This window comes from Eulemur rufifrons, chromosome 28, assembly GCF_041146395.1.
Source record: "Eulemur rufifrons isolate Redbay chromosome 28, OSU_ERuf_1, whole genome shotgun sequence".
NCBI lineage: Eukaryota > Metazoa > Chordata > Mammalia > Primates > Lemuridae > Eulemur > Eulemur rufifrons.
The window spans coordinates 60526202-60550448 of NC_091010.1; the positions used below are offsets into that span (position 1 = coordinate 60526202).

Below are 24247 nucleotides of genomic sequence, written 5' to 3' on the forward strand. Positions count from 1 at the left end.
CAGATTAGTTAAGGTACTACCTATTGCATATTAAATACTTCCAATGACTGCATCTGGATTATTAAAGTTATACATCTGTGAAAATGGGGGCTTTCCCCGTGTGCTGACAGACCTTCCATCACCCATCCTGGACCACAGCATTGCGATCCATTCTTTTACTTCAAAGAGACCAAGTGAATGAGCATGCTTTATACTTTACTTACACACACAAATGACACCTACCATCTACAAGACATATGAGTACATGAACATCAAAATAGTTTCAGCCTGATTTACAAATCCAAGGTAGGTTGCTTTTTCTGAAAAGCTACAGAGGAAAATAAAAGCTCTAGTGTAACAACTACTATAGATATATTAAAGACAACATTTTGTTTTCTTTCTTTTTTTTAAGATTCTCCTTGTTAAAGAGTAAGCACCCTTTTGGGGGTGGTGGGCAGGGGGTGGGGGATGGGGAAGTTGGTGAAGGAAGGACGTGAAGAAAGCAAGTCTGTCACTAATGAGCTTAGTTTTACTTAGGTTTCCATTCATGAAACCCTTTTAAATACAAGGCAACATTTTCACAGCTGGAAAATTACAACTAAATCTTGCTTTACTGCCAAAAGCAATAGATGTAGTTATGTATAAACTATGGGTAATACTACATTCATGGGACAATGGCAAAACTAGGGTCAATGCAGAATATAGCAGCAAAAGGCAATACTTAGACACTTCTCATGAGTGGGTTACATGTTACTTTATATACAGTTCTAAGATATGACCCTGGTATTCAATAAATGAAACTGGAAGCATAAGTGGTAGGAAGGTATGTTTAGTATTTTTAAAGTTAAATTTTAGAACTGGGAGAACTGGTTGTAAAACAATACTGTTTTTAAAATAATAGAAATAGTTTAATTATGTAATAGAAGTATGTTAGCTTACTTGAGATAAATATCAATTCTGTGATTTAAAAAAATTCTCTTGGTGGAAATGTTTTTAAGCATGCATTCTTTTAAGCATAAAAGCAAATGTAAAATCTGTTTATAATCTATTGGACCGTGCATTATATAATGAGCACATATATTTTATTTTCATTTCTAAACTACTAACAAAGTATATCATTAGAATACTTAAAGTTACATTTTGGAAAAATAAACTAAGGTGATCCTTTTTGGCCTTTTTCTCTACAATGCTAGAAATTAAAACTACTCTGTTTGCACTTCTGCCTAAATACAGGAAACCCTGATATGTTTACTTGGGAACCCATTATTACTTTTTGTTTTTAGCTTATTATATTGACTGATTATGAAAACATGTAATATGTTTACTCTTGGTCGTGAGTGAAAATTCATAAACATTGAAACAGAACATTTTTAGGCAGTTTTAAATGTAGATTGTTTTAAATACAATACTTAGCTCAAATTTAAAGATAAAAATATTGATTCTGTTCTAATCAAATCACTCATGTATGGATAAGTCTAATGCTTAATAGTTTTTATACAGGCAAAGAACTGATCCTTTAAAATGAATTTCTTCATAAAAGGAATAGCAGTACTTGAACCCTACTTTTTAAAGAGCCCAATTTATGTAAAACATATCCCCATTACAAAACTGACATCTCGGTTCATTCTGTTAAAAAGCAAATTTGGCCAAAGCATATTACAATATCTGCTGATATGTCATAATACTGAAAACATATGGATTTTGGCATTTTAAAAAGTGTAACAAGAGCCTCAATAATACTACCAGAAAAAACTAATACTAAACAATTTGTAACATTTAATAAATGTTAATAAAAGTGGCACCACGTTAAAAAATTGTAATTACCAAGACCTCAAATGGGGAAATAAAATTCTAGACCAGATTTTGAGGTTTATTACAGAACTTTAATTGTAAGTGGAGGAAAAAAATTGATAAAAGCTATCTTTCCTTCTCCATTTCTTAATTTTATTAAAGCATTTAATTTTTTTAGTTGGAAAAAATGTTCATAATTTAAAAATGCATGCTCTTATGGGGAAGCTAAATAAACTCAGAAAATACAAATAACATGGGATTTTAGTTTATGAATATAAGCTTGGCCAAGTACTCTTTGATTCAAAATATTAAAATAAGCAAAACCATTGTATCTGGATTTTATTTAACTTTTAATGAAGTCTTAATAGAGATAAACATAAGAAAAAAATGCAATTTAATAAAGGATTGGGAGGAATATGAGTCTCCATGTGGAGATGAATTTTTCATTTTAAATTCAGAAAGACACAGATACAGATACTCTGTGTTTCATAGTAAATATTTTAGATTTTCAGTGAAAAATAAGCAGAAGATTAACAACATTTTTATACCATTGCTTTTCAATTTAAATTTCAGAATAATTTTGTACAAATACATAATCTATGGAAAGGATCAACATTTTTGAGGAGTGGACTTAAAAAAAGACAATAATTTTATAGTAAGTCAACTCTTAAAGGCCGGATGGTAGAGTAATGTATAATGTCATCCTAGCAAAGATCTGCTCTAAAAACTCACTCTGCCTTTAGTTAAGTCTTATTTAAGTTCAAGACCCAAAAGCAACCATCTGCTCTATTATTGATGTAACTTGAAACAAAGCCTAATTCTTCACGTCTAGAATTTGCCTACTGCTTTGGGGTATCAGGCACCAGATAATCACTTACTCTTCTTTCCCCAAAATTATTTTCAAATATAACTTCACAATATTTTCTTTCCTAGTGACTTAAAGGCATGCAGAATTTCATCAAAACAAATTACATTAGCTTATCTTCTGCTTGTACCTTAAACAAAACTCAAATGTTAAGATAATTCATTCAAAGAAATTCATGCTGTTGTGAAGTTAATGAAGGTTCCTAAAATTTGTTATTCTTTTTAAAAAAGGACTTTAGAGCATTAGTTTTGGGAAAAGAGAAAAAATTTGATGCTGGAGTAATACATAGCAGCTCACTTTGAAACCAAGGTTCACATAGTCAAGAGTGATTTGAAGAAGCTTCTCTGTAACAAACCATAATAGTAATAACGATGATGACCTGTCTTGTGTCGATAGAGCACACACACATTTTCAAATTAAGAAACTGGTCCTAACCTTAGAGGCAACCAGTTATTTTTAAATGTTCTAAAAACACATGTATATATGAGGTATATGCCTGTATTTTATATACAAGATACATGAACATATATTCATGTACATATATATGTATATAAAATATGAACTGTATTTTCAGTAGTGTTTATAATGAGCAGTATTTCTGACACTAAATATGTCTACAAATTGACTTCTGAGAAACCAACCACAGTATCAGTTCTGCTTTATGAAAAATCTATTCCTGAGGAATAACTCATGTACTTCTGAAGATATTTCTAGGCCTATGGCAGATTAGTGGGCCAGCACCAGCACCTAAGTGAATCCTAAGGAACTGTTTATTCATCGAGAATCTGGCCCATTTTTAATTTAGCTTGCTTCAAAGGTCACTCTTGATAGTCCCTGCTATTTAATAATATTTACGGGTAAAATTATTTTTCACAATGAAGGAGAGTATGAAATGAAACCTCATAGTGTAGTCTCTTTCAGTAACAAGTTTTTCCTTCTTTCTCTCTCTTTCTTTTTCCAATTATAATGCAGTACAACTGGCTTTATTAACTATTGGAGAACTTGCCAGCTTTCCTGGATGGCTCGTATGGCACTCTGAGAATACTGGGCGTTTCTTCCATCACCCTTACAAGGAGGTTGTCGATGTAGTCCTCGAGTTCCCGGATGTGGGTGTCTTTCCTCCTGAGGAGTTCTTTGTGTTTCACTAGCTCCTGTAGTACCTCCTCGTAGGTCAGACTACGATATCCCGCAGTGGCATCAAAAGGGTTGCTGTCCTAGAACAGGATAAAGACTGTCGTTTTAGTAGATACAGTATCAGGGCCAAACAATAGTTATTATTTAGAACTTCAACTTTTGGTTTTTCAAAGCCTGATGAAGTTTTTCTCTACCCTTAGCTAATGTGAGGGTTCACGGACTGGGCAGCCAACTCTGAGGCAAGGACTAGGGCAGATGCACCAAAGCCTTGATTATAACTCTAAATTCTATAACCCTTTTTTACTTTGTGGACAGTTTCCTAATATCAAGGACTGACCATATAATTTAAGACTAAATTAAGAGATGAAATGTTCTTTAATATAACTAAAATAGATTAAAACTAAAGATCTCTAAGAATTAACTTGAAGCAACTATAGGAAGCTATTGAAAACTACACATTTGGACATGCGTCCTCATGGAACTGCTTCCACTGAACGGTGGCTTAATGTTATACCTGTGGCTTTTTATTGAAGATGACTACAAGCAGCAATAAAATTAATATCAAATCTGCTTCTCTGATTTGCTATGAAATGTTGAAAGCACTTGGAATTAAATCAATGAGCCGCCTTACAGGCCCCATGGGAGTAACTTCTGTTTTTGTTTTTATCCCCACTCACTCACCCACTCTCTTGTAACTTCTGTTTTAATTTAGAAGCAAGCAGAGCTTTTTCTTTCCCGAGTAACGGGTCTATTTCCTCCTCCTAGTAATAACAACTAACTTATTTTATTTTCCTTTTTGTCCTGGTTATCAGGAAACTCAAGAGTTCAACTATAACCATGTTAATACTTATGGCTAGTATATTTGCATTCTCTACCATTTCACTTACTTATGTTGTTAACTTTATTCTAATTGATGACTTTAAAATTCTAATTTTAGGCATAAGCGAACATATAACCAAAAAAGAAAGAAAAAGACATTTGATTTAATTCATTTTTATTACACAGCATTCTAATATTAATGTGACATCAAAAGCTAAAGAAAAAATATTTCTCAGGAATTTAATCAAGAAGGCACTGTTAACATTGTCTTTTATTTATAGTATGTAGCATTTAGATTTTTCATTCTGTAAAATAGTTTCCAAATACAGCTTAGCAATTTTTCTGCTTTTTAAAACATAGTTCTATCACTATGTCCAACAACTTAAAATGATTTTCATCACTTTCTTTCAAAACATTTCCATTTGGCTTTAGGAAAATCAATTAAAACATTGAGGAAGTTGGTTTTCTTGCTCTTAAGGACAAGTAATACCTAATCTATTCAGTGAAGGATGGGAAATGTGGACTGGTGAATGCAGAATGACCTTTATTTCTTCTTTCTCCCTAGGAATTAAATTTGTCTTTCCCCATTTTTAGGATCTACTTTAACTGTGTTACGTATCTAAGAGTTTTCATCAGTAAAGCCAAAGTTTAACTCATGCCCCAGCCCCAGCCATGACTTTGCCAGCACTGGAGAAACAGAAGGTTCAGTACAGATAGCCATTTGATGTTTGGGTCACTGAAGCATGACTCCTTCTCCAGGATAAACAAAAAAAAATCAAGATTGAAAAACTCCATTTCCGTAGACTCTCAGGCTTTGTGGAGAAGATACAGCTTGCACTAGGACTTCAAAGAGTACGCAGAGGCAGAAATGCATAATGGGCATTTCCAGCACTGGGCTCTGCCTGTTCAAAAGAGGAAACGAGGTTCAAGGCACAGTGGTGGATAACAGGTAATAGGTGGAGCACGGAAAATACGGTACAGGATAGGGAGCAGAGAGGGGCTGAAATGGTAAGTTTGAAAACAGACCACCAAGGATGCTAAATGTTATTATTAAGAATTTTTAGACTTTTGCTATGGCAAATAGGAAGCCATTTAAAGTCTAAACAGAGGAATGACATGATTAAAGCTACAGTCCATAAAAATTAAAATGGTAACAGTGGGTAAGATCTTTGGAGGGGCTGAGATTAGTCACAGGGCTATTGAAATATTAAAAACAAGAGTTAATAAGAATGAACAGAGAGGATACTAAAGTGAAGTGAGTTTAAATTTTATAAGATATATCTAAAACAACTTATTTTATTTTAGCATTAGAAGCTGGCAACAGATATAACTTTATATCACCTTTGTCCCTAAAACCATTTCTAATATTGTTCTAAAACCATTAAAGGACAATTCTAGAAATAAGTGTTTAGTTTACTTTTTATTCTCTTCTCTCTCAGATCACTTAATCTTTTACAAGAGTAAATCTACACACACATAGGTACTCACACAGTGACTAGTTTATTTAATTGGTAATGAGGAGTTTAGAGATATACAACATATTAATTTCTTAACTACATTCCTATAAAACATTTAGTATATTAAGCAGTTTTCCATAGTAAAGATAAGGCATAGCATAAAGTATATTTTTGAAATTTGTTAAAAAATAAGCTAAAGTTCTTACTTTGACCCAAAGAGTTCTGCATAAATTTGAGACAGAAACCAAAGGTCTCACTTTCCTTATCTGATAAATGAGAAGTTCCCCATGGTCTCTTTCAGCCTTAAAACTGTCTGGTCTACAAATTGATTTTTCTGAACTGCATTTTTTATAAGTAATAAAGTCCAACTAATGTGATTTCATTGTTCTAATAAAACATTTACTGAAAAATGGGAGTTCTTGTGAGAATTGCAGGGATTAATGAAATTAAACTAAATGGGATTCATTACTGATTAGTTGACTGCTTTATGCTTTTTTAATTTAACATAATAGCATCTGTTTGAATCTCTCTAATCTTAATGAAATTATACATATATGAGCTGATTTCTCCAAACTAATTAAGTGATGATATACAGTTAAAAAATTATTTGCACTCTTATATTTTAACACTATACTAGTTAACTACCAGTTAATGTAGTTAAAAACATTTTTTTAACATATCTCTAAAGATTCTGATAAGACATGTCAAAAAAATATAAATTAAGGCCATAATATAAATTAATCTACCAATTTAATCTCTCAAAATAATCAATCATTATGTGAGACTATTGTTCAATTCTTTATAGCCATAATCTAGAATATACAGATACATTATTATTGGCTTATTTTTTCCCTCACAATGATCTCACACTAATGTGTACATAGATCTCTTGGAAATACATTACTAGTCTTTTCAATAAATTTCCCATTTGTCCTTTTAAGGGAAAATTTTACCCCAAATTTCTGCATCAAGTTCTGAGCAAGAAAACATCTTAGAAACACATGTACTATAAACTATATTCTGGAAAAGAATACAAAATAATTAAAAACAGTTTCATGCTTAGTTCCAGATTTTATCCCATATTTGAAAACCATTAAACTTTCTAATTTTAGGCATAAGATTATTAAATCAACTGATATACTCAATAAATATATACCTATCCTTCTGTTTGTTGATATAACTCCAAATAAAATAATAAAGATTAATATAAACAATTGAAAATTAAAATATTTTCTGGTTACAAAAATTTTGCTTAAAGAGGAAAACTCTCAGGCAAATATAAAAATTATTTTTTAAAAGATACTTTTATTATTATTCTTGGAAAAAAACCCTAAAATTTAAGAAGTCTCCAAACTGGTCAGGACCAAATACAACCTACAATGAGACTCCTAAGTACTCAATATTTTTTCCTACAGTACTCCTTATAGACAGCACATATGTTTTTAAGATGTCTTCTTATTTTGAAATTTAATGTAAATTTTTCTTCTTTCTTCCCCTTTCACAGCCAATCTTTTCTCATTCCTACCCTAACTCTGTTTAAAAATGTCCATATGCAGATATAAGAAAATGTAGGCTGGGTGAGAGAATAATAGAATTGTTACATGAAGTTTTTTTAATCCAGAATTTTAAATAATACAGTTGTGCATAGGACTTTGAGAATTACTAGTGATCCATTTTTACTTTACACACAGTCTAGCCTTTTAAACTAGGAAATGTACATTTTTTACAATATTTAAATTTAAACAAAAGCAAATGTTCAGGACTCAACTGGAAATTTAAAGAAAGGTTGTCCTGGTAACCAAATATTGGTGGGGTACTAACTGACATCCAAGGCAACTAGAGGGGAGAGAGAGAGAGAGATGAAGGCTTGGCATTCTCTGATCATCTCATTATTGTTCTAATGAGGAACTTTGCTCTGGGAATATCATCTCAGCTACTTTCACATCTTTTGTCCTACTCCCTTCATCTCCCTTTCAGTTCTTAATTAGGCCTTAAAGAGCTCACACTGCCCTTTCAACTGGCTACTGCTCCTGTTTAAACACTGTGCTTTCACAGACAGGTGTTGGCACTAGCATAGAAGATATACAAACTTAATTACAAAATACTATGTCTAGAAGGGGAAAAAATAACTTGGTGGATGGCTATTATTGGAGAACTTAATGTAAATTACTTCAAACATCTTATAATCTTCAACATAAAAATTGTTCAAATACTTTTCTTCCACAATGATCAGTACAAGGATGAGCTTTCTCCTCTTAATTGTATCTTGCAGTAAATTAACAACACCTAGTAATCCTTTAACTGTCATTTAGAATAGTTAGTATTCCAGAGAAAAATAATCACACATCAAGGATTCTTTTATCACCTTTAAATCCTTTAACTAAAACAATTTTCACATTTTATTTCTTTAAAGAATTCTAAGGATGCTTTTACAGCAATAAATTACAAGATTTGGAAAAGTACATTTACAAGCACATCGAAATTGTAATTAAGGTTACTTAATAAACAATAGCTACACATTAAATCGATTTTTTGATGTTGCATTTTGTTTGAGATTAAGAAACTGCCTGACAGAATTCATTTTACTATCTGATCAAAGGCTGACTTCATATTTTCTGACATTTCTTGCCAGACTGCCATTATTATAAAGACTTGAGAATTTACGAAACATCAAAACTTACAAACCATTTACATAAAACAGCAAAAACGGTACAGAGTCCTGTGCTTCTCTAACATTTTCTATAATTTTAAAGACAAACAACTGCATTTAGAATGGTTTATTAAATAAATCCTAAACCCATGTTGCCTTCTTCTAGGCATATCACATCCTAGAAAATCGTAATATGCGATCACTTAAAAAATTTCTTATTATACATCTGGATCACACACATAAGGACAGATGGTTGAAATAGCAACAACCAGCCTTTTGGAATAAAGGCTCTATATCTGTTATCCAGTGAGAATTTAGTTTTCTACCAAGAACATTTGCCCATATTTTTGTAAAGTAACTTATTCTCTATGTTTAATATATTTAAAATTGATTACAGATTCAATGGAGCTCTGAATAGAGATTCAACACTGGACTTCAAATAACAATACAATGAAGTTAAGATTATCTGAATAATCCTTGCAAAATGCATGAGTTGATTTAGCAGGTCGCTACCAACCCTGTTAACGTATTGGGTTTTGTCCTGCCGAAGAAGATAAGTGTCCTAAAGTATTTGTTCTTTCAAATACTTTCCTGGTTATCTAGAACTCTTGCCAGGACACTTTTCCTATTGTTGAATATTAACAAGCAGCTTTCTTCTTTTTTCAATCCTTGTCCCAACAACAAAAGTCTTTCCACATGCTCTTATTTCATAACTATTATGCTGAACTTGACACATACAGCTTTCATATTAATTTCAAAACAGCCTGTAGAATACATATAATCTAAATTGGCTTCAATTATAACTGTAATGTTTACTTGCAGATCATACACAGAAGTCACACCCTATTGTATATTAAAGACAAAGTCTGAATTTCACTTTCTTTCTTTCTCTCAAAATTACCATGCTAACCTACAATACTTAGGTGACTGAGATATTCAAGAAGATGAAGGCATTTTTACAAACTGGCTTGTTCTTTGGTAATTCTGTAACCCCCTGAGTAACTTACCGGGATTTTCCTGAGGTCTTCATTGCATGTCGGATTCATATGAAAACTAAGTAATAAAACACAAACATAAATGTTAAAAGTGTGTCATAGTCTATGTGGGAGGAAACACAAAAATAAAACCTTTTTAACCAAGATTGCAATAAAAATATCTAAAGTCCTAAATTACTGAGATGAATGAAATTTAATCCAAGCTGTAGGAAAAATAAAAAACACAATATTTACTCAGCATTCAGAAATCATCTACAATTTTAAACTCTGAAGGAAATCTTTCGGTTATCAAAACTGAAGAGATAAATATGTAGTTCCTAAACATCTTTAAACATAGCGATTTTAGCAAGATATTTTATAAAACTAATTTTTATAACATATTGCTCATTTTATACACACACAGTCATCTTAGGCCCCTGACATAACACTAGGGAGAATTAAGTAAATTTAGATTAGAGAGATTGTAGAATAAAGGAATTAAAGCAATCTTTAAGATGCTACAGGTATTAGAAAAATTAACTTTCAAATATTACCCTGTCAACGAGAATGAATTCAGAATTGTAGGAACCATTTCTGTCATTAATGTGATTTCTAAGTAGCTAGTCTTCAAAATTTAAATGCCAAAATGGACCAAAACAAAACAGATTTCTTCCATGCAGGGAAGAAGAAAACATCACAGCTGAATGCTATAACCATTTTCTTCTTTGAAACATGTCCATTAGAAAGGGGACAGCAACCAAAAAGAAGCTAAACTTCAAAGCCATCTGATGAGTAAATATTTCATCGGCAGTATTCAAGTTTAATTTTTACCCAGCACTTAAGACTATTAGCCTTTAGAACCTTTTGCAAAGCATTACTGTCCCAGGAACCTTTTTATTTCACACACAAAACAACAACTGTAAAATATATATTTTTTCATTATTTCTACACGATCAGCAAAGTAATTGGGATCCTCTGAAGATTTAAGAAATTCACTTTTAAAACTTTTGATTGTGTGACAAAAAGTCTGGATGCTGGGTATGATGTTTGTAAAATATCTATAATGACATGTACACATCCTAAGCTGTAAAATATACAAGGCATACACACATGTACAAGAGCATTTCCTCAAGAGAATTTTCCACGTAGCCAAGATTTCTTTAGTTATGACTAAAATTTGAAGTTACTAGCTTTCCGAACTGGTTGCTGACTTTTTAAGCTAGAATTCCTCTGGGTAAATTTAGTATTCTAGTAGAGCTGGTTGACACAGCAGACAAGACAAACATGTTTTAAATACCTACATACACCATTTACAGGCCTATGTGTCCAGCACATTTTCTCACTCCCTGTATCTCACCATCTTTATGGTGTTCTGCATGGTGCTGGACTAGAATCGCCATATCAGCAAAGCCTCAAGAGCCCAACAAAAGAGTGGCTCAAAAGAAAACGACAAAAACAAAATCAAAAAAGCCATTCTCATATGTTCATCTCGGTCTGAAGTGCCATGGTAGCAGCTGTTAACATGTGGTTTGCATCCTCTCTGATTTTCAATCCAAGGTAGCCGACACAGGGTCCAGTGGGACTTATCTATTTTGCCCCATTATCTCACAGCATGTTTCTAACAGGCCAAGCAACACATTCTGCTACATCTCTTTCCATGTGACTATGACATTCTCAAAAACAAAATGATTTACACTCAGGTCTGACAGTATACCAAGATGCTTAGACCAGAGAAGTAGTTGAGGGCCCTGGAGCCAGCTGGTGTGAATTCAAATCTTGGTTCTGCCCTGTACTTGCTGTGTGACCTTGAACAAGTTACTTGATTGTGTCTCAGTTCCCTCATCTGTAAAATGGGATGGCAACAGTATCTACCACGAGACTACTGTGAAGATTCGATGAGTTAACAACATGCAAAATGCTTAGCATCGTGACTAGCATATAGAACATGTTTAATAAATCATTTTATTTCATAAACATTTACACAGCACTTAATGTGTGCCAGACACTGTCCTAAGCATTTTACCAAAATTAACTCATTTAATCTTCATGATCCTTAAGGGAGTCATATGGTCCCATATCTTCATATCATCTACATTTGCATTTTAAAAATAAGAGAACAAATCACAGAGAGGTCAGGTAACTTTCATGTGGTCATTTAGCTGGTAACTGGTAGTACTGTCTGGCTCTAGAATCTGTCCTCCTAACTGTGCCGCGTGGCTCTAGCTCCATTCTCTGTATACAGATCTATTTAGTGAGCACCAGCTGTACTGCAGAAGCCTGAACATATAGGCCACATAGATTCATCAGAGAGTAAACATCACCTCATTTGGAGAAGGCACACGACAGAGCTATAGTTGTGGGAGGTAGGGGGAGAGCACTCGATAATGAAATTTTTAGACCACAGAGAGAAAAGAAATGTTCTATCACGGCAATTAGTCAAGGAATGCCTAATTCATAGAAAACGCAGGCTTTAAAATTACATGAAGGATAGCTTTGGCAGGTAGACAAGGAGGGCCCTGCAGACATACGGCATGGCCTGGGGCTGCTAGACAGCAGGACAGGGAAGAGACTGGTGTACCAGGCAGCTGGGTGGGAAGAGTCCTTAAAGGGTTCTGATGCAAAAGATGAAAACCTTAGGCCCAATCTATGCAGCAGGAGGCAATCTTTTGACAATGCTAATCTTCTCTCGTAAATATTATTTAAATATTTCACGTTTGGTAGCATAATCCATCCCATTACATTCTTGAGAATGAACAATATTGTGACTGTATAAATTTCAGTATGTCTCAGGAAGAAATCATTGTACTAAGAAACAGAAATACTGTTGTTATATTTATTGTAATAAGGGCTTCTAAGGAACAGGCATTTAGGACAAAGATTTTATCAAAATCACAAAACAGTACGTAGTATATCCAATCACTTTATCTTATAAAACTAAAATGAAACTCCCGACCACCCAAAAAATGTCTGACAGTTCTTACGAATGCCTCAGTTTAAATGGCTGCAACTGTAAGGGGAAGGGTGTGTAGGGTAGTGAACCCCAGCTACTTCCCATTCCACCTGAGTGTCACTGAGCCATCTGAGCCACTCTCTCCAGCTCCCCATGGTGCAGATCAGAGTGAGAGGGCTCTTGTCTTGGGGACTGTCTGAAATCTAAAGGCAGAACCCCTCCCATGTGGTCTGCTTTATATTCACACACTAAGTGTCAAACTCACTACGAACTCAGTCATTCATGGCTGCCTTTTTTGATCTGTCCTTACAGGGAAAAAAGAGTTAAGTGAACTGGATTGAATTAGCCTGGTGAAAAATAAAATGTCTCTATTTATCAAAGTGTGGCACCAATCTGCGATATCTTTCTCTTTGGACTGCTGTCCTCATGTCAGACAAGATATCGAATAATACAGCCTGACTGCTCAACTGAGCTGTTGACAGGTTAAGGAAAATGGTGTTTTTAATTAGGTATACAATAAACTTAAGATAAGCTCACACTGAAAAAGAAGTCTACATAAAATGGAACTCCAGAATTTAAAAAATTTAACTTTAAAAATCAGAACTGAAGGAGTTTGGAGGTGACAGAGGATTTTAAAGTAACTTTTAAACTGATAACAGTATTTCACGTTAGTATTTAAAAAAATATTTTAAACTGAAAAAATGTTTTACACCTTAACATTCTGAAGTTTTTAGGCAAAAGCTTGAATATTTTTATTCTATGATATTTTCAAATTTCAAAGAATTTTTCCAAGTATACTGATTCTTAAATTTGAAATTAATAGTTTTCAAATATTATATTTCAAGGACTCAGTATCTTATATAACATCACTTATTAATTTACCTTGAAGTTAAAATAAATAATGAGTAAAGAAATAAGGAGTAAATTGGTGAGAAACTGAAATTGTTCTTCAATTTGTGCTATGGTCTAGTCTTCCATATACAGGCCAGAAAAACAAACTAATCTTTATAAGTAATAAAACTGATTATTGAAGTAATCACTATGGCATTTGGCAGTGATCAAAGTGTTTTTCTTTTTCCTTGTGTTTCTCTTTTTTAAACATACATACATTCGTTTGGAACAAGAATACCTAAGAAGGGAAAGAAACTATCCAGAGTGGAAACGTGTACAGTACTTATATAGACAAAATAACCCACAAAAGAACAAAGATCTATTAAAACTGGCTAAAAGTGTTACTATAAGACAATGCAAACTGTGTAAATTCCTAGCTTTAGGATTTTAAATTTTTAAGGAAGAAGTCACATACAACAACACTTAAAGGCTCCTTGGAAGGCATTTAAAAGCAAGTATTACTAAAGTATTATTACATCTTGCAGAATATCTCCTTCCAAACTCCATTACTGCTAAAATTATAAAGCAAAGTTCATTCTGGCCTATAGCTTGACCCATTTTGCATTTAATAAGTGAATTCAAGTTAGGTACAAAATCCAGGAGGTGTGCCCCTGGCTGGGAGGGGTGTGGGGGAGGGAAAGGGGAGGGTGGGGGCAGGAGACGCGTAACTTTCTTGAACCCCAGCTGGTGACTTATTGTGTATGAGAAATATGTATGACTCCAAAGTATCATAGAAGAACTTCTGACATTAATTATTTTCTAAGGAGAGTATCCTATTGATCTTGTTTAACTGAGAAAGTGGGCTCTAGAGACCTGGGGCTTCGCTTCTGTGACAAAGGCAGTTGGAAGGGGTATATACTGAGACCTGAACACATAATGTAACATAAAACCTTTAATGAGTCTGAAAAGAGGAAAAGAGAAATTCCCCATTTATAGTTCGTCTATACTTCATCAATAATGAAGTACAGAATGACGATGACATTAGTCCTAACAGCAGCTGGTATTTACCACACTTTAACCATGGTACCAGGCACCTTTCTGAGCACCTGACATGTTAACTCACTTAATCCTGTAATAATCCCATGAAGTGAGTGCTATTTTTATTTTCCTTTATAGGCGAGTGAACAGGCACAGCGATGTTAAAAAGCTTACCAGAGAAACACAATTATTAAGGGGCAGAGGCAGGATACAAAAGGAAGCAGCTAAACTCCAGAGTTTGAGCTCTTAGGCATAGCTTTGAATTCTTCCACCAAGGTGCTCTGAACTGCTCAGTTCTACTGCGAACTTAGGGTTGGCTGGTTTCAAAGAGCCTACAATTTCCTGAGGATTCTTCCAACCAGAAATGATTAAGAAAAGTCTTAGGCAGTCTGGCCCCATCCCACCACCACCTCAGTCCCTTCCTGCTGGGCTACTGTTTTACAAGCAACATCTCTACACGCAGCCACAGCCACAGCTATAGCTGTTCCCTCACTCTTAAGCACAGCAGTACCTTCTAGACATTACTGGTCCCTGGTGCTTCACTATCCTTTCTTAATGTCCTTAATTCTGACTACATCTCTTCACTAAACTTTCTTTAATGATCCATTTTGAACTTGTCATCCGTTTCCTGCTAGGACACTTAACTGATACAATATACAATAAATGCCATAAATTATTCACTTAATAATATAAAATAGCTAAGGACAAAGGTTTGTTCTATTTCTCTATTAGAAATAAAGAATAAACAAAGAAAACCAATATATCATAATCATTTACATGAATTATCTACAGCTTCCTTTTCCCTTTAATCTCTGGCTTATGCTCCATAACTATTTAACATTACTTTTTTTCTTCTCAAAATATATAGTCTCCTACTTTGTAAATAATAATTCACTGCTGGCCACAAAAACTCACGGCCTTCATTTAACAACAAATATTCACAGAGCTAGAGCACTTTGTGTTCAAAATTATTTTCAAGTTAGGATTGTATTTTTAAAAATTCATTGCTCCTACAGTATTTGAAATGGTATAATTACTTAAAGTGACTTGGATTCGAATAGTACCACCTCATATTTATTTACACAATGCCTTATAATTTATAACACATTTTCACAAACAGAATTTCATGTTTCCAAATGAATAATAATCAATAAAGTGGGATACAGTTACTCACTGTAAAATCTCATAAAACCAAACTCCCATCTGAGAAACTGCACCACTGATTCTTCCACTCCTCGCTCCCATGGGACCTGCTTATGGATTCCCACTTTCATCCCAATTGTCTCCCAATCCACTTGTATTTACTCACCTTTCTCACCAGAGCACACTGACAGCCCATTAACTCCTGCAAATTCTATCATTTTTTATCTTGCCAATCTTTAAACCCTCCCAAGTAAGCCTTGCTGACTTTGTCACTTTTACTCACTCACCTTCTATAATCTGAAACACATTCCCACCACCAATACTCATTGCCTCTCTGATGAAAGTCATCAGCAAACTATTTTTACTAAGCCAATCACCTCACTCTCCTTAACCCTCAGCTCCATTTGATGCCAAATGACTGTTCCTTCTTTTTGGGACTCACTCTTCTGTGACATCTAGTAGCCTAAATTTTCTCCTACATTTCCAATTACTCCTTTTCCTTGTCATCTTCCTCTTTTCACCCTTAGGTGGGAAACACTGGATATTTCTTAAGATTGTTTTCAGTCCTTTCTCTGCTCTACCTGGGTGATGTCATACTCTCCGACTAGCAGCTACCATCACAACATGGATGGATGACTACAGAATCTTTTCTCTTCAACCACAATCTCTTTATCCTTTATAATACCATGTTTACAAATGCCTGGTAAGAGTCTCAGATTGAATATCCCACCTGTACCTGAAACTTAACATGTCCCAAACCAATCATCATCTTGTCCCTTAGATCAGTTCTGTTGGTTTTCCTCCCTCTGGTAAAATCAGTCTGCTGGGCACCCAAGGTGAAGCCTCAGAGATACCCTTCACTCTAGTCTTCAGCGTACATGCCTCCTAAATAAGCTGCCGGATTCTCCCCATTCAGCCTCCAGCCACGGATCTCTCCTTGTTTCCTCAATGCTCATTTTCACTGCTACCTTTCTATCATCAGACCAAGTTGCCTTCTGCATAGACCACGGCAACAGCCTCCACGCATGCTGAATGTGGCTTTCTCAAGCTCAAGTCTAACCTCATTATTAATCTGTCAAAAAACTTTTGGCTTCCAACTTCCTCCTGAATAATGACAAAATTTCTTAGCCTGGCTTTCAAAGCCCATTGGATTTTACCCAATTTATCTTTCTAGACTTATGCCCACCACCTAGTACCCAGGTACAATCTACTTAACTGCTCTAAATTTCATAATTTAAGAAACAGAAATGATACCACCTATTTCACAGAATTAGGATCAAAAGAGGGTTAAAAGAAATGATTATGAAAATGTTTTGTTTGACAAAAGTGCTATTCAAATATAAGGGATAAAAGTTTGCCTTCTGTGTATCCATCTTAACCCCCCAGGTTCCCCATCTCGTTTTACTGTAAGCCACTGGAAGGAAGGAATCACATCTCGTTCATCTTTTTAGTCCTATCATGTGACACAGTGCCAGCATAGCAGATGCTTCACAATGTATGCTGAATAAATAACCAATGCTTAATAAAAATTTGTAAAAATTGGGCTAATAGTTGACTGAGTCCATCAATGGTAGGGCAAAACAAGTTCTACCAACAAGATATCAAGTCCCCAAAGAGCAGAGAAAATGAAATCGTTTTCCTGAATAACAAAGATTACTTATATCTAAATCTGATAGTATGTTAGTAATTTTCGGTTCTTTTTAAGATAGGAAGAATTATTCCAATATGTACAATAGTCAGTAAGAATTGACGTAAGTTTTCAAATTGGTGGACTTCCAATAAAATCAATTCAATTAGCTAGTTTACCCAGTATTCCAACCAGGTCTACAAAGATGGGTATTTGACCACAATACAAATTAATTGGAGATTTTTCTGGTAAATCTTGAAAACAGTTATTTATTCCACAGAGGTTACATGTTAAAGGAGTTTTAAAAATGTTCTTTAATAATCCTCTTTTCAAAGCTCTAAATAGATGAAGTGCCTGAAGAGGGATTCCACTAGTAAACACAATCTTTAGCACATTTCAATTATGCTTATTACATATGCGAATAAAGCTTAAGAGGCAAGGTGAAACTCAGTAATTTTTTTCTTTCTTTTTAGAAAAAAGCAAAGAACTCTGTACCAAATCGAATTAATGATATGACAGATTAAAATACTACATGTTGTCTCCTGGGACTGGGTATGTACAGTAAACACCTGGATGACAAAACAGAACCTAATACATAAATGCCTATGGGGATTAACAGTAATTTACTTATTAATATTCTCACAGGGTATCTTTTATGAGATCTCAGAGGCAAGACAATTAAAAATTGTGGTCAGTGACACCAAAGATCACGGATGAATAATAATGTTGTTGGCAAAAGTCCTAAACTTGAAGATTTAAAGATATCTATGAAATTAAGGCATGGTTCACCAAGAATATAATATTCAATCAGGTTTAACTTACTATTTTCTCTTGGTGAAGAACAGAAATAATTATTTCAAAGATAGTCAAACAATTCACAAATTTTCAAATATAAATCCTACTGATTCCAAAAGTTCTCCATTCCATTAAAACTAAGCTTAGTAAACATTTTTCTCTTCAGTACTCCTAATACATGAGAAGTAGAAATCCAGCAACAGGCATAAAATTTCTTTGACATCTCAAGTTTAATTTAGACATCTGGGTAAATTTTTGCACTTTATGATATAATCATGTATCTTCTGATATAAAAAGAATCTTTTCCCCCTAAATCTTTGGGAAAACTGTCACTTGATGAAGTTGTGCTGTTTAGCCTGTTGTTCTGAGCAGACCCTGGCCCACTGTCTGCCATGTATCCACTACTCGTCATCTTCTTTCTCTTTTTTTGTGATCAAGTCCTGCTTATTTAGAAGCAAAACAGTGAAACTGGGAAGGAGTGATGCGAGCAAGGCACCAGCCCCCTTGGCAGGGCCAGACTCGGCACAGGTTGTGTGATCAAGACCAACCGAGAAGCCTTCATCAGCCTTTGCCTGTGAGGAGAGGGAGAGGACAACCTGGGCAGAGGTGGCTCTACCATGAGGGTGGGGGAGAGGCACCTCTGGCTCCCTCTGGACCAGGTGAAAAGGGCAGAGGACCCACCACACCCCTAGCCAAGAGCACCTCAAGCCGGCTCTGTCTGTGACTGAAACAAGGCCATGTTCTGAAGGGGAAGCCATGGTGCCCTGTGGTCACTAGGAAGACCTTCAAGAACAACCTGCAATGAGGCCCCTCCTTGGCCAGCAAGCACCCCTCCCCCAGCCCCAGCCATCTCTGCAAAGCCTTCAGGGAGGGGCATCCAAGGCAGCCAGACTTCCCAGGGCCCCTCCATTGGGCGACAGAAGCCACAGGCTCCTATGCGTCCTTCTTTGTGGAAACAGCTGCTGGGTGACTGGGGGATTTCCAACACTCTACACCTCAAGCTGAGCTCTTAATCATTCTCAGCGATCAAGAGTTTGTTTAAGCAGGGCTATAAAATTATGGCATTTTTGCTGGAAAAGAATATATTGCTTTGTATAAAAATATACTCTCCAGGCCCCCTCAATAGATGAATATAATGATTTTATTAGAAATTGTACTATATATCTCTCAGTCAGCTTTTCCTGAATGTTTCTTCATGAAGGAACTATTCAAAGTACAGTTAAAACACAGGTACCCACTGATTTAAACAGTATACCTCTAATACACTTTAATACCTGCAAATTTCCTATGCCATAATAACTTTCCTGTTGTCCTGTTTCTGTAAGTTATAGAATTAAAATTACTTTTCACTACACAAAGTTTTTGCTCTGAATCTAAAACCACACTCAGGGATGCAGTCTCACTAGCATCTTGCTTTGAGTTCATGCGTATCTCTTCCTATTTGGGTCCACATCATGAGCATGTAGCAATGTCACTGTTCTTGGGGTTTTCCTAAATAGTATTTTCATCACTCATATGTCAAAAACTCTTCCTATTTTATATAGAACTAGGTACAAATTCTTGATTCTGGTTTGCTAAATTCCTAGTAGTCAGGTCCCATCTCGACTACTACCTCCAACTTTTAACAGTTTTAGGCAGGCTGGATCCTTGAGAACCACTTAAAACATTCATTTTTACCTTTTCACCTTTTCTCATTTTAACCTCCTTTTATAAAAGCCCTTTCCTCTCCCTTTTCACAGATCCATCCTTTGCGACTCTTAATTCTACTTTTTCCATAATGCCTGGACTGCCTACCTAATCTCCTATAATTTTTATCTCCATTAGCACTTACCAACTGTACGGCCCATTAAGATAATTAGTTACATATTTTGTGTCTACCTGCTTATAATCTTAAAGACAGACTTTGCCTCGTGCATCCTTTGCATCAGGATATCAATATAATTCTTCCATGAGAAAGGAGAACAAGAATGCATCACCAAAGAAGGGCAAAATTTTCCATCCCTTATTATCAAATTCAAAACTAAACAACTTTATTTTAGAAGGTCACCCTAATATATACTGTCTGATAGTTTAAAGATGGCAGGCATAAGGAGATGACATTATAAGATCTTACCTATCTCTGTAATTGCAAGAGACATTATTCCATAAAATAACTTGATGACAATCCAAGAATATTTAACATTCAAATTTTGGTTATCTATTTTTTTTCTGTTAAGTGAAGAATATTTATTTAAAACCAGAATGACAGAACATTAAAAATACAATTATTTCAGGCATATTAAAGAACACTGTGTCCAGAAACTACTTGAGTAGAATCCTATACTCACTGGGAAAAACAAAGACAAAAGAGGGCATGGGCATGTTTAACGAAAAAGAAAGAAAAGAGCCAACTTTCAAATCTTGGTTAGAAGAGATACGCTGGTGCCTGTGTGAATTTCCTAAGGCAGGTACCCTTTTCCCAAGGGGGACTGAGAAATGTTCTGAGGAGTTTTCAATAAGCAGTATTTACCCTTTTTACCATCATACTCTAAACCATGTGAGTTTAGGAAATAGTCATCATGCTTTAACGGAAAGCCAAAGCTTGGAGATCCATGCTGCAGGGTCATTATTAGTGCTATGTAAGAATTTCTAAACACAAGACTGTATATCAATATTTACAATAATACCTTTGCCTTATAAAGCAATAAATTTTCTACTTAATACAAGGAATACATTTACTTAATTTCAATGTGGCTTAGTTTACTTCATCAAAGATTATTATTAAATATACATCTTGAAAGACACTAGAAAAACTAGCAAGTTTATTGTTTCCTACCAAATGTTATGTCTTTTATCAGTCAGTAAAAAACATGAGCTCCTAAATTCTACTTTTACTGAAGATGTTTAAAGTTGAGAATATATTATTACTTGGAAAAACTTCCATCTAACTTATTTAAAGCAATTGTTAAGTATTCTGTAGCTGCTGTGTAATAAGATCATAGCGAGGGCTATCGTTTCCAGGTGCATTATGTGTCAAACATTGCCCTCAGCACTTTTTGTGCATGACATTATTTAATCTCTTTGCCAAGATTATTATCCCCATTTACAGTTGAAAAAATGAGGCTCAGAAAGGTTAAGTAAAGTCACATAGCTATTCAACAGAGACTCAAACCCAGACCTGACTCCTAAATCTCAACTTTTAATACCTATCCTATACTCCCTTCAGAATATTCCATTATTAGAGTTTATTTAATATTTCCATGTTGCACTGTAAAATCCTTCCTTGAAAGAAGTGACTCAAATATTAAATTATGTTCAGTATGATTTTCATTTTTTAATTATTTTGTGCATTTAATTTCTTTGAAGATGAAAAATCTATATGAAACAAATACGGTTGTATACCCCCAGTAAACAAAATATGTGATTAACTTAACACCCTCATTCCCATACCAGGCTCCATAACAAAGAGTTCATTATACTTAATGCAGAGCTGCTGCAGGGCATTCACTAATTGGCTCCTTGGTAGCCTGAAGTAGCAAATATACTTCCTCAGGAACCTACCAGTCAAGGAATGACATGGAATGTAGCTCCATGACTCCAACTAGAAAAGAAACGGTAAAATTACCAAGTTGTTAGTAAAGAGCTAATGATATAATAGTATGTAGTCACTATTTATAAAGTATTCCTTCAAAACATATCTAACAATTTTTTAATGAGCTTTCTTGCTATGTACTAAAACAGAGCTGTCTATCTACTCATTCCTCAACTCATGAAATCATGTTCAATGGTCAAGATCAAGCTCAAAGGTCTTCTCCTTAAAAAAGCATTTCCTAGCTTCCAGCAGAATGAATTGGTCTTTCCTCTACCTTTCGACAGCAAATTCCATGCACTTCTGTTCAACACGGTTTATTCTGCTTTGATTACAGGTCATTTCTTATATATCCCTCTCCACAGCTGGTGTGGCTAGAAATTTAGTTCTCTTCTCATTCAAGCCCTAGTAGAGCTTTACAAATCTTTGTTAAACAATACAGAAAAAATGATCATTTGAATGAAGTTTTACACTAAGAAGGCAAACCTGATTCAAGTAATTGCTATTTAAGTGGTATTAGTACATTTATCAGAAAGATTTCTAAGCCTAAAATAAATAAGAACAATTTTATTTGATGTATATTTAATACATAAATATTTTAATATTTATGATTACATATTATATAGCAAAATATACTTAATACATCAAATAAAAGAGCAAGAATTCATCCTTAAAATGTAAGTTCATGGACACAAATGTCAAATGTCTGGATCCTAATGTTCTTAGAAACCAGTTAAATGCATATAAGAAAAATCATTTCATAATCAAATTAACTGCTTTATTTATATCGACCAGCAGCCATTTAAAACATCTTGGCCACAGGTAACACTAACACCATAAATTAAATATGCAAAAACACTACCTGTGTTTCAAAAGTTAAAGCTTTATTGTCATAAAGAAAAGTAATCACAGATGATGTGATCACAGTGGCCCAACTGGGAATGTTCTAGGAATTGAAGCAGAAGGTCTGGAAAAGTAGTGTACACAGAAGTAAGGGCTAAGTATTAATACATAAAAAACAGAAGTTATTCTCTTAGTGAGAAACTAACCAAAAGGGTACAAAAGGGACAAGATTTGGTAAAGCCAAAATCACTAAAGAGAAATATATTTAGTAATTACACTGCTAAGGTGAAGAAAACACTTTACATGCATAAATTCATAAGCAGTTACTGAGATTTGCATTCTTGTATTCAAAGAATCCAAAGTGTTTCAGTGTTGAAGAACAAACTTTCAAGAACTATTACTGTTTTCATACGAACTTGCTAGTCTCAATTAAAACACACAATTCCTATTCTCTGAAACAAAATTTAAAATAAACAAGATAGCACCTTTTTAGAAAAACAAAAACAAAAAACTCAAACCTCTCTATCAAGACTAAAATCCCAAGTTTGATTCAAGGACTAGAGACCTGACATTTTGTACTAAAAAAAACAGTTTTTAAAATGCCATGTTTCATCAAATTTAAGACACTGACTGAGGACACATCATTGGAATAATCTTTGTTGTTTCTTCTCCCTTACCAATCCACCACCATCACCCCCCACCCAAGAACAGAACAGGTAAAACCTGTCTATTTTAGCCAGGAAATATTTCTCAAAGATGTTCCCTTCTTTTCCATCCTCACTGCCCAATGATCCATCAGCTCTCACCTCAACAATAACAACAACTTCCTAAGCGTCCTTCTCCTGCCCCTTACCACTCCCTTCCCCCAACAAATACCCCATGCTAGCCCAGGGCTACGGAAGACATTAATTTGATCATATCACAACCGAACTTAAAAACTGTCATGGTTTCCCAATGCCCATCCTTAGCACGAAATTCAGACCTAATATTTATACACCTTTTTCTATGAGCTCAAAGCAGGATGTATGTCTTAATCTGATTTCCTTGTATATAAAAATATTCAAAAAATATTAACAATGAAAATATCATTTGATGATCAGAGCTGAAATTCAGAAAAAGTCATCCTGATGGACTAGAGTAGTATCAGGAGGCAATGGGATGAATTAGAGACTCGCAAGGGTCTTCTTTACATTCTTTTTTTTTTTTTCGGTGACTGAACACAAGTTTATTTCATCCAAACTACTTCAAAAATCCAAGTGACAATATATAATTAGTGTACTTCAGGACGTTGATGAGGTCCTTTACAAAGTGAAGTTTTTTTAAGCTATAGCTGTTCACATGCATTCTTTGGGGTTCTCACAGAAAGCTTTGCAGTGCAGTTGTTAGCCCTTTTTAAAGTCAATAGTTGATGCAGTAATAAAACATACTAAGAAACCTCCTTATGTACATATTTTTTTTAATTTCAGAAAATTATGGGGGTACAAGTGCTTTGGTAACATAAATTGCCTTTACACCACCTCAGTCAAAGCTACAAGCATGCCCATCCCCCAGACAGCATGCACCGTACCCATTAGGTATGAATGTATCTATCCCCTCCTCCCCCTCCCACTGGCCTGATCCCCAATAAAAGTTACTTCTATACATGCACATCAGTGCTGACTGACTAGTCCCAATTTAATGGTGAGTACATGTAGTGTTTGTTTTTCCATTCTTGTGATACTTCACTTAGAAGAATGGGCTCCAGCTTCATGCAGGATAATACAAGAGGAATTAGTTCACCATT

At 34.6% G+C, this 24247-nt stretch overlaps 1 protein-coding gene across 1 annotated transcript in view; it reads right to left on the reverse strand.

Moving 5' to 3' along the window:
* Positions 1 to 3519: 3519 nt before the first annotated feature.
* Positions 3520 to 24247, reverse strand: part of RAB11FIP2 (RAB11 family interacting protein 2) — a 37735-nt gene continuing 17007 nt past the window's right edge. Inside the window, 2 exon segments of the mRNA XM_069460454.1 lie at positions 3520 to 3849; positions 9703 to 9748. Coding sequence (XP_069316555.1) covers positions 3622 to 3849; positions 9703 to 9748 — 274 coding nt within the window. The 3' untranslated portion in view covers positions 3520 to 3621.